Genomic DNA, 10607 nt, shown 5'->3' with positions numbered 1-10607 from the left:
GGCGGTATGTATTCGCGACGCGCGGCACATATAGGGTGTGACGCGCGGCATATATCCTAGCATTACATGTGGTGGGAATGGGTCACAAGGATCAAGTCGTGCGGTAGCGATCTCCGCAAGCTCAAAGCCATCGATTCCCATCTCCGCGCGAGCCCCTTTGCGAGCGACTCCAGGATCTTGGGCCCTTTGATCGACGCGTATGGAAAATGTCGGTGTGTGGAGGATGCCCGCGCGGTGTTTGATCGGATTCCAGAGCCGGAGCCCAGCGCCAGGAAGTGTCTGTTTCAATCGTATGCGCTCAATGGGTATGCGCGAGAGGCGAAGAAGATGTTCGATTCGATGCCGGAAAGGAGTTCTTCTTGCTGGATCTCGCTGGTTCAAGCATTTACCAAGAGCGGGCATTCTAAGTTGGCGAAAGCCTCGTTTGAGAGGATGGCGTATCACAGCGTCATAGCTTCGACGGCAATGTTAGTGGCTTCCACTCAGATGGGAGACTTCCAAAACTCCAGGAGAGTTTTCGAGTTGATGCGGCTGAGAGACGTCGTGTGCTGGACTGCGCTGCTTCAAGCACATACCCGGTGCGGGCATCTTGACGCCGCCTGCGAGTTCTTCAATCAAATGCCGCAGCGGAACTTCTTCTCCTGGACTGTGATGGTGAAGGCATTTGCACTAGCGAGAAACATCGAACACGCGAAATCGTTCTTCGATCAAATGCCGGAGCGAGATCTCATGTGCTGGAACGTCCTACTCCTCGCATTTGCCGAGAGGCGGCACCTTGAAGAAGCTCGCGAGATGTTCCAGCGGCTTCCACGCACAGATCTCGTCTCCTGGAACTGCCTCATCCAAGCCCTTGTGGAGTCGGGGAACCGAGCCGAGGCCCGCCACCTTTTCGACACACTCCCAGAGCACAACGTCGTCTCGTATAGCCTCCTCGTCCTGGCCCATGCACACGCAAAGGAACTCGACCAGGCCAAGGTGGTCTTCGACGCTATGCCCGAGAAGGACGTGGTTGCCAAGACGGCCATGGTACAGGCCTATGCCAAGCAAGGCCAAATGCTGCAAGCCACGGAAGTCTTCCCACCATCCCGGTTCGGGACCGCGATGACAAATGCTCCACGACGATGGTGGTGGCGTACGCCGAGAACGGGCAGCTCCAAGAAGCCCAGGCGGTGTTTGATGAGAGCCCCCAATCGCCCAACGTGATCGGCTGGACAGCGCTGATAGCCGGGTATGCCCAAGTCGGGCATATCGACAAGGCCGTGAATCTCTTCCGGGCTATGGAGCTCGACGGCCAGGACCCCGACGAGTTTGCTCTGTCCGCCATCCTGGCCGCGTGTAGCCGAGGTGGGAAGGTCCGAGAGAGCCTCGAGAACTTCTGGTCCATGAGTTATGATCGAGGGATGGAGCCGGCGCTGGAGCACTACAAGTGCATGGTGGATGTTTTAGCTCGGTCCGGGCAGCTGCGAGAGGCCGAGGATCTCATCCAGAGCATGCCAGTTCTTCCGGATCATATCACCTGGAAGACGCTCCTGGGTGGCTGCTCGACTCACGGGGATTTGTCCCGCGGAGAGAAAGCCGCCAGTGAGGTGCTTGAGCTCAACCAGAAGAAGGCCGGGACGTACGTCCTGCTCTCTAACATGCTAGCGATCAAGGAGCGGCAGCAGCGGCATCTGGAGATCATGGCATGACAGACGCTCTTAAAAGTCCTGGCATTGGTACGAGAAGATGTTCAGATGCTCGGGCTTTCAACCAAGGATAAGATGTCCTGACCTCCTTCACGAGCTTGGAGCAGACTCCTCCGTCCACAGAGTAAAATCTTGACTCTTGGAAGCGACGAGAAAGTCACGTCTCTTCAGGCACCTGGAACTTCTTTCGTGGCGTTGCTCAGCTGCCAGAGCACTAGTAGAGAGGACTACCCCAGCACTTTGTCAAACGATTCGGGGCTTGGACCTTGCTGACGTAGAACGAGGGGATGACGCTGCAAAGCAGTGCAGCCGATCATTGTAGAGAACGAAACCAGCTCAAAAGACTCACACGGAGCACCTTATCCTTTGCTGTCCCAGGCCCGAGAACGTCACCAGTGATTGGACAGGGGCCACGAAAACAAAGTGCCTGAAGAACGACAGAGCCGGACGAAGTTAAAGTGGAAGAGATCACAAGCACGGTTGAGCCAACATACCATACTGTCACTCTTTAAGCTCCCAGCCTCCTACATTTTCCCCGGGGTCGTAGTTCGTGTAGAGCTTAAACTCGTTCCCGAGCTTGTGCTTGTGAGCCGGCCTGAAGCCGCACGGCTGTACTCCCAGGAGGGAGAAAGCCCGTTCTTGCTGCACAGATCCTGAGCACCCAAATACACCGAATGAGCCCAGGACGCGAGAACACGAAAAGCAAAAGTCCCATCTCATGGGGGTGACGAAGCTTGCATCAAACCTGTCAACAAGAGGACTGGACTTTTCTGATGGTCCTCGGACAGGAACTGCACTGCCCGGGTGGTCTTCTCAAGGCACTCCTCGCTCTGCAAAAGAAAAAGGTTAAAGAGCAACAACGTTGAGGTGATGGTCACTCTAGCTCCATCCATTTCTCTTTCTCTTTTTCTCTCTCTCTCGCTTTTTCTTACAAGGTAGGGAGGATCAGCAGCGACGACGTAGAAACGGTGCTCGAAATGTCCAGGCAAATCCTCTGGATGGTTGTAGTCATAGTAAGTGAAGTCACTGCCATGACGAGCGAAACGACGATCGTATTCGAAGAGATGCGCTCTAATGCCTGGATAGATCTTCTGCGCACATCGATCCAGCACAGCTGAGCGTAGAAAAACACAAAAGAGAACAAAAGAACAAGAAGGATAAAAACAAACAGAGCGTTTCAATCTCCTCGAACTTCGTACCTTGAGCATCGTATAGAGCGACGGGCATGCGATGCACGCTACCGAGCGCTCTGGCGCATCGCCAATCACCCTAACGACCTCCTCGGCCACGATCCGAGCGGTAAAATCATCGTACCAGAACTGGCTCAAGCCCCAATCCTCGCCAACGCTACCCTCGCCGCCGTCGCCAGCACCGCCGCAATCCCTCTCCCGCATGAAATCCCGCAAAGCCTCCAGCGCGTGGACGCTGAGCGCCGGAGGAGAATCGTCCTCCTCCCCCGCCATAAACCCTAAAATGCCGCCACGTTTAGAGAATATTCCCCAATTTAAAATGGCCAGCCCTAACCCTAAACCGCGGAGTTTTTATCGCATTTAGGTGGGGTTCGGCTGACGTGGACGAGGCAAGAACAACGAAGAGGGATCTCCATTCCTTCCAGGAAGAAAGACTTCTTCTCTCTCTCTCTCTCTCTCTCTCTCTTCTCTCTCTCTCGCTCGCAGCTCCAATCTTCCTCCCCAATTACTCTTCCAATTCCGCGAGGAGGAGCAATGATCTCATAGATTTCCCCTCACTTCCTCTCTCGCGAGTCGCGCCTACCATGCCGGTGAAGAAGAGCCTCCGCCCAAGTCTCAAGCTCCCCATCCCAGCGCGCGACGCCGGCTTCGCCAAGCCTCCACTCCCACTCCCACTGCCGCAGCAATCCAATCCTCTCGGCAGCGCCACCAGCAGGGACGTCCTCCTCGAGGATCTGGAGCGCCTGGAGATCCTCGGCCATGGCAGCGGCGGCAAGGTCTACAAGGCGCGCCACCGCATCACCGGCACCCTCTACGCGCTCAAGATCATCCAGGAGAAGCACGACCCGGCGGTGCGCAAGCTCATCGTCCGCGAGATCGAGATCACGCGCCGCTTCTCCGCCAGATCCCCCTACGTGGTCCAGTGCTACGGCGTCTTCGAGCGCGGCGGCGAGATCTCGCTGGTGCTCGAGTTCATGGACGGAGGTACGCTCGCCAACGTCCTGGCCGCCCGCAAGACCATCGACGAGAGGTTCCTGGCGAGAGTGACGCGCCAGGCGCTCAAGGGTCTCATGTACCTCCACGCCAACAAGATCGTCCACCGCGACATCAAGCCCTCCAATCTGCTGCTCAACCGGAAGAACGAGGTGAAGATCGCGGACTTTGGAGTGAGCACCCAGCTCGCGCACACTCTCGCCCAGTGCAACTCCTTCGTTGGAACCTGCGCCTACATGAGCCCCGAGAGATTCGACCCGGATGGTCACGGCGGCCACTACGACTCCTCCGCGGATATCTGGAGCCTCGGCCTCACGCTGCTCGAGTGCGCCATTGGCTACTTCCCCTGCGTCGCCCCCGGCCAGAAGCCCGACTGGCCGACGCTCGTCTGGGCGATTTGCCTCGGGGATCCTCCCTCGCCACCCCCGGACGCGTCGCCGGAGTTCAAGAGCTTCATCCGGAGCTGCCTCCAGAAGAATTCCTCGCAGCGCCCGTCCGCCGCCAGGCTGCTCCACCACCCTTTCCTGCTCAAGTCGGACGACGAGGTCGCGCAGCTCCGGCCCCTCATCAGCTCCTTGAGGCTGGTCTCCTCGTCCTCGACTTCGTCTCCGCAGCCGCTGGTTGTTCCTGCTCGGTTCGGCCACCCGAAGTGAATAAAAATCCAACCTTTGCTGGTCTTGCTGGTCTTGCTGGTCCTGCCGTCTCGATCCAGTATAGGAGCACTCGTCCGGATCATAACTAGCTGATAACGCTCTCGTACGTAGCTATCCATCCATCCTCAGTTGCTGTGTTGATCAGAGGTAGGAGTAGTTGCGCTGGATCTTTCTGGCGAGCAAACCCCCTGCTGCTGCTCCGGCTCTGCGTTGTCTGACCGGGGAGTTGCGACGAGATCTTTCCCGCTTCTGCGACCAAACAACGAGTGCCCGATATGGGACGCTGTCCTCTCGGCCTGCTTCACCACACCCCTGGCCCTGTCCCTTATTCTCATTGATCGCCGGCCGGGGGAGACCTCCTGCGATTCAGCGTCGTCCAGCCCGTCACTGGCTCGCATTGAATCCTCTGCCAGCTTTGGTGTTGGAACCTGACTGTTGGTGCCAGTTTGGACGCCAGAAGAGATGGGAGTCAAGTCGGTTCTCACGTCGCTTGGTTTAGCAGCGGCCTTATCTGGTAAAGACAATGCTGGCGTCGAATCTTCCGGAGCTGGAGCTGGAGAAGTCACAGCAGAGTCCGTGTCGATAACTGTTCGCAGCTTCATCTGTCCTCCTTTCTCGCTGATGCTAACCAGCTCTCCGGATACGAGCTTTTTATCTCGGGGTCCACGGTGGCTCCACTTCCAGAACCTCGCCTTCCCCCCGGGTTGGCCGGATTTGTCACCCTCGCTGTCACTAGATTCGGACTCTCGCTCGAGGCTGCCACTGAAGAGAGTATTGTCTGGCAACTCAACATCTTCATCGAGCTTCCTTCCTTTTCTACCACGCCACTTCTTTTGCACTGCCTTTCCGGGCCTCATTATAGAAAATATTCCCGAGGCACTCACGCCAGTGTCAATGATTTCGTAATGATCCAAGCCAAGTGAATCAGGTAAAGATTCATCTCCATCTGTAGTCAGCCTTGTACTAGGCGATACCTCCTGCAGCAAGGTATCAACATCATGAATAAAACCACCACTATCATCGTCATCACCACAAAATTTACCACTTCGAGTTGACAATCGGGTGCTTCCTCAACCGTAATTGCGAAAGTGATGCGGCCAGTTTTTACGCCTTTAAGGGGCAAGCAAACTTCATGCCGATCGCCGCCTCTAAACTTCGCCAGTAACACGTCGCAATACCTGTTCATAAAGTAGCGCCATCAATCACAAGCGTCTCATAATCCCAAACTAGAAGTGCACAAACCCGAGATTGTCGTCCCGAAAGAGATCTTTGTCCCTCACGTGAAACATCATACGGTTTTGGATCTCCCAGCTTCTTATGGGCAAACGAAATACTTCTCTCCACTTGGGATTGAGAGTCTTCCACTTTATTGACGTTTTAAAACGATTAGTGTTCAGTACTCCTTTCACGAAAGGATCCGCCAATCCTGAACGAAAAGCAAAAAGCAAAGAAAAGGTTCAGAAATAAAATCCATGAATATTAGCTTACCATTGACATCAGCCGGTTTTAATTGTGTTGCTTCAAGGATTTCAACTACAGCAACAGCAACCGGAGGCGCGGACTCCGCTGCAAACAAGCCGATCATAAGCCTATCACACGGCTTGAATGAGGTAATTACCACTTGGAAGAGTTGCGTACTCGGATGTCGCCCAACTATTTGCAATCTTTTCGACATTTATCACCAGCATGTTTGGCTATAAAAATCAATGATCATCAAAATCAAAATCGTGCATAACCTTCTAACCTTCACGACCGAGTCCTCTAGCGCATCCATCAGCATCGTGTCCTATTCAGAACAAAGAGAAAAGCAAAAAGCTTATCACAAACAAAACAAAAGAGTGACAGATTATCTACCAGCCAGCTTGCGATTCCAGGAAGCTCAGCCATGTCCATCCCATACGTCGAGAGCGGCCGTGCTTCGATCTGGACGTAAGGCGCACTCTCGAAGCTGATCCGGAGACGACTAACAAATGGCCATCCCCCATGAAACCTCACTCCAAGACGAACCTTCTCAAAACAAAACAAAAGTTTTCTACAAACATTCAGCCAAAAGCACCAGACAAATACCTTTCCTTCAATATGTAGCTTCGAGATATGTAACTTTGTCCAGAGCCCTCCAAGGCGCTTTCTCAGCTGAACAGAGAGCACCGCGCTCATATCATCAGCTGCCACAAATTCCATAGTAGTTTCAAAGACCTGAAAGAAATACATGAAAGTTTAGGAGAACGAAGTTTAAAAACTCGCAAGAAACATTACCACGTCGTCATCCGTCCCAGAAGGATCCAGAGCTCGCATGCCCGCAAACATGGGTGGATTTCTTCCCAGAGCAAAGCTTTGCAGTACACCATCTTGCTGCCAGTAGAGTGGAGAAAAACGTGACCTCCTCCGAAAAAATTCAACACCAAACGAAGAACATACATACCACTGTCCAGGGCTTGTACTTGGCCAGGAAAAACGGCATGAGTGGAGCTAGAAAATCCTGAGACGCAAACTTCTCCAGGAAAACTGGCCATGCTCTTGCGAGAGTCTCGTTGAGCCACCGGACACTCTCAAAGTCTGATAACAACTGCAGCACGCTGCTGAGCTCCAATCCGACAACACTGGATCGACCAATCAATCAGCACATACCTGTTTTTGAAACGCGTGCTTTCGCTCCTCGTGGCGAATCCGCCGGAGCCACTTCTCGCGATGGCGTCTCTCAATCTAGAAATCCAAAATTCTATCTTAGAAAAAAAAAATTTCCAAGAGCGACCAGCCAGCCACTTACGTGAAAGAGAAAGATGAAGCCAACGACAGGGACGATCGCGTGATTTATCCCCAGGAGCGAAAGAATCCACACCACAACGAGGACCAATGCGGCGTGGAGAATGAAAGGCCAATGGAGCAGCCAATGGAAAACCTGATCCATCCTCGCGCCGTCGCCGCTGCTACCGCTGCTGCTATCGCCGCCGCGCGCCTCGGATTCAGCTCCTCGATCGCCCATTGCTGCCGATCCTAGGGTTTCCTCCCCTGAGAATTCTTGCATCCCAAATGTCGGTGTCCCGTCTCCTTTATCCGCGACCCCAGCCGCTTTCCCCTGTTCACGATCCTCCCCCATGGGAAAACGAGTGAGAAGATCGTGCCTGGCGTTGCCACGTACAGAAAAACTTTCCAGAGAATATTCTCTACATTTGTCAGAGCATATTCGCAGAACAGGAATATTCTGTAACGGGAATCTGCTAGATTTAGACGAGAATAGCTTCCATTTTAAATCGCGTGTAACATGTTTGAGAGGATGACGAACTTGGCGCTCTCCCTGGGATGCAAACGCCCAAATTCTCTCGCCGCTCTGCCCGCTCTCCCCTGCTCGCTCTGGCGCTCGCAAGCGCTGAGGAAGCTCGTCCATGACGCGGCGCGAGCTTTGAGATCCTCGCTGCTCGCCAGGAACTCCTCGGCCTCCTCGATCCACCCGGTGCGTCCCAGCAGATCCATCAAGCACAGCTTGTGCTCGATGCTCAGCTCCATCCCCTGGTCTCTCACCACTGTGCCAAACACGCTGCCAGCGGCGTCCACCAGGCCCGAGTGGCTGCAAGCCTGAAGGATGCTGGTGAGAGTAACGTCGTCGGCTTCCACGCCTTCCAAGCTCATCCGCCAGACCAGCTCCACTGCCTCGGCTCCATGGCCGTGCCGAGCGTACGCCGTGACCATCGACGTCCAGGAGATCACACTCCTGCTCTTGATCCCTTCGAAGACGTTCCTGGATTCCACCAAGTTGCCGCACTTCCCATACATGTCGACGAGAGCGTTCTGGACGATCAGATCCTCGGCAAAGTCACTGGCAGCGACGTCGTCGTGGAGTTTTCGTCCCCTTGAAATCTCTCCGAGGTTGGAACACGCAGCCAGGACACTGGCGAAGGTGAGTCCGTCTGCTTTCGGTTTGGCCTCGTCCTGCTGCATCTTCTCGTAGAGCAGCAAGGCTTCCTGGCTGGATCCGGCTTGGACGTAGCCCGCTATCATCGCGTTCCAGGACACGATGTTCTTCGAGCAGAGGTTGTCAAAGTTCGTCCTGGCAGTAACCACGTCTCCACACCTGGCGTACATGTTGACGAGCGCAGTCCCCACGACTGTATCGCTTTCGAGTCCCCGAGAGATAATCTGCCTGTGGACAGTTCTTCCTTCCGGTAGAAGACCCGGAGAGGAAACCGCGCTCAAAATGCTGGCAAACGTGAAGACGTCTGCCTCAATCCCCTCCAAGTTCATCCGGCGATAGACTTTGATGGCCTCCAAGTCTTGTCCATGCTGAGCGTGTGCTGCTATCAAGGCGCTCCAGGAGACCACGTCCCTGTATACCGTGCCCGTAAAAGCTCCCTGTGCATCCTCGAGGCTTCCACATCTTGCGTACATGGTTACGAGTGCATTGCGCACCATGGTAACCGATTCCAGTCCAGCTTCCACCGTCTTCCTGTGAATTTCCCTGCCTTCTTCAAGTGCTTCTAAACTCGCACAGGCCGTGAGAGCGATAGCAAATGTGATGGCGTCCGGCTTCATCTTCATGCTCTTGAACAAGCTGAGAGCCTCCCTGAACTGTTCGTGAAGAACGTGTGCACCGATAACTGCGTTCCACGAAACAATGTCTCGTCTGTCCATGCTCTCGAAAACTTTTCGTACGTCGGCCAAGCTGCCACATTTGGAATACATGTTTAGCAGGGCGTTCTGTAGAATCAAATCCGAAACCAGCGACTTACCAAGTCGTTTGTGGATAGCTCTGCCGGCATCCAGCGAGCGCAAGTTTGAGCAAGCAGAGAAAAGTGTCGAGAAGGTAAACACGTCCGGTTCTCTATCCATGACTTTGAAGAGCTCGAGAGCAGCTTGGTTACCCCCGGTTTGAACGTAGGCCGCCAGCATAGCGTTCCAAGTGACACGATTCTTCGTTTCCATGCGGTCGAAAACGTTCTTTGCGTCCGAAATGCTGCGACACTTTGCGAACATATTCAGCAACGCAGTGCCCGTCACGACGTCAGGCTTAAAGCCCGCTGCTAGAAACCGCTCGTGAATACTCCGGCCCTGATCCAACACTCCAACCTTAGCGCAAGCACTAAACACCGCAATGAAAGTGAAAACATCCGGGTCTATACCTTCCAAGTCCATCCGCTGAAAGAGCGTGAGCGCTAGCTTTCCATGACCCTGTTGCGTGTACGCTCCCAAGAGCGCGCTCCAGGAGCTGGAATCTCTCAGCGTCATCCCGTCGAAAAATTTCCTCGCACTCTCCAGATCCTTGCACTTGCCATACATGTTCACGAGAGAATTCTGCAAAGTCAAGTTTGAGTCGAGTCCCATGGAAACAATCCTTGCGTGAAGCTCCTTACCTTGGCTCAAGAGTCCCATGCTCGAACAAGCGCTGAGAACTGTGGAGAAAGTGATAGCATCCGGCTCGCTACCTTCCAGCAGCATTCGATGATAAACACCCAGAGCTTCGCGAGCGTGGCCGTGAAAGACATACCCAGAGATGATCGCGTTCCAAGACACGACGTCTTTGATCCTGATCTTCTGGAAAACTCCCCATGCATCGTCCAAGCTCCGGCACTTAGCGTACATGCTCACGAGCGCATTCTGGACGACGAGGTCGGTGTCAGCTCCACAAGCTATAATCCTAGCGTGAATCTCCTTACCTCGATCGAGAGCTCCCATCTTAGCACAAGCGCCAAGAACCGCCGAGTACGCGAAGGCATCTGGCTCCACTCTCTCGCCGGCCATCGCGCGGAAGAAGAAATCCACCGCATCGCCGTGGCGATCGTTGCGCGTGTAGGCGCCGATCATGAGCGTCCACGAGAAGTCGTTCTTGCGCGCCATTTCTTGGAAAACCCTGGATGCCTCCTCCGCGCTGCCGCATTTCCCATACATCTGGATCAACAAATTTCCCAAGAACACATCCCTATCGAGCCCGTGGTCGCGGATCTTGGCATGGATGCGCCGGCCATCGCTCAAGACCCTGCATTCTCGGAGAAGAGCCACTAGGGCTTCGTAATTCTTCCCGCGAGGATCCCTGACCGCCACAAAGCCGCCGCGAGCATCCATTGGAGCACACCATTCGAAGATCACACAGTGAC

At 54.4% G+C, this 10607-nt stretch overlaps 5 protein-coding genes across 10 annotated transcripts; 1 reads left to right on the top strand and 4 right to left on the bottom strand.

Annotated features, from left to right (window-relative positions):
* The first annotated feature begins 66 nt into the window (after window positions 1-66).
* LOC112346740 (pentatricopeptide repeat-containing protein At4g02750-like) lies at window positions 67-1688 on the top strand. The gene is made up of 2 exons (XM_024676318.1): window positions 67-1132; window positions 1216-1688. The coding sequence occupies exons 1-2, from the start codon at window positions 67-69 to the stop codon at window positions 1686-1688; spliced, it is 1539 nt and encodes a 512-aa protein (XP_024532086.1).
* LOC112346787 (EEF1A lysine methyltransferase 1-like) lies at window positions 1363-3234 on the bottom strand. Of its 5 annotated transcripts, none has more exons than XR_002992571.1 (6): window positions 2885-3234; window positions 2618-2776; window positions 2431-2515; window positions 2180-2338; window positions 1771-2112; window positions 1363-1706 (listed from the first exon to the last, which is right to left on the bottom strand). XR_002992571.1 is itself a non-coding variant. In XM_024676417.1 (5 exons), exons 1-4 carry the CDS (start codon window positions 3146-3148, stop codon window positions 2187-2189), a joined length of 660 nt encoding a protein of 219 aa, XP_024532185.1. In that variant the 5' UTR covers window positions 3149-3234; the 3' UTR covers window positions 1691-2112; window positions 2180-2186. The 5 variants fall into 5 exon arrangements, 1 of the variants encoding a protein (XP_024532185.1); XR_002992568.1 differs by having other exon boundaries at window positions 1691-1978; window positions 2035-2112; XR_002992569.1 differs by having other exon boundaries at window positions 1691-1978; window positions 2044-2112.
* A 1341-nt stretch (window positions 3235-4575) lies between these two features.
* Window positions 4576-8601, bottom strand: LOC9639969 (C2 domain-containing protein At1g53590). 2 transcript variants are annotated; one of them, XM_024676399.1, is made up of 12 exons: window positions 7289-8601; window positions 7150-7224; window positions 6944-7087; window positions 6778-6873; window positions 6589-6717; window positions 6376-6528; window positions 6266-6307; window positions 6140-6215; window positions 6010-6087; window positions 5764-5947; window positions 5564-5699; window positions 4576-5498 (listed from the first exon to the last, which is right to left on the bottom strand). In XM_024676399.1, exons 1-12 carry the CDS (start codon window positions 7904-7906, stop codon window positions 4647-4649), a joined length of 2583 nt encoding a protein of 860 aa, XP_024532167.1. In that variant the 5' UTR covers window positions 7907-8601; the 3' UTR covers window positions 4576-4646. The 2 variants fall into 2 exon arrangements, with proteins under 2 accessions (XP_024532167.1, XP_024532166.1); XM_024676398.1 differs by having other exon boundaries at window positions 6376-6717.
* LOC112346739 (pentatricopeptide repeat-containing protein At1g11290, chloroplastic-like) lies at window positions 8037-9489 on the bottom strand. The gene is made up of 2 exons (XM_024676317.1): window positions 8158-9489; window positions 8037-8042 (listed from the first exon to the last, which is right to left on the bottom strand). Exons 1-2 carry the CDS (start codon window positions 9487-9489, stop codon window positions 8037-8039), a joined length of 1338 nt encoding a protein of 445 aa, XP_024532085.1.
* LOC112346785 (pentatricopeptide repeat-containing protein DOT4, chloroplastic-like) lies at window positions 9250-10598 on the bottom strand. The gene is made up of 3 exons (XM_024676412.1): window positions 9867-10598; window positions 9636-9807; window positions 9250-9564 (listed from the first exon to the last, which is right to left on the bottom strand). Exons 1-3 carry the CDS (start codon window positions 10573-10575, stop codon window positions 9537-9539), a joined length of 909 nt encoding a protein of 302 aa, XP_024532180.1. The 5' UTR covers window positions 10576-10598; the 3' UTR covers window positions 9250-9536.
* Between the last annotated feature and the right edge of the window lie 9 nt (window positions 10599-10607).

Source organism: Selaginella moellendorffii, unplaced genomic scaffold, assembly GCF_000143415.4.
Source record: "Selaginella moellendorffii unplaced genomic scaffold, v1.0 SELMOscaffold_17, whole genome shotgun sequence".
NCBI lineage: Eukaryota > Viridiplantae > Streptophyta > Lycopodiopsida > Selaginellales > Selaginellaceae > Selaginella > Selaginella moellendorffii.
The sequence above is the reverse complement of the archived record's forward strand: the minus strand, read 5'-3'. Positions and strand labels throughout refer to the sequence as shown.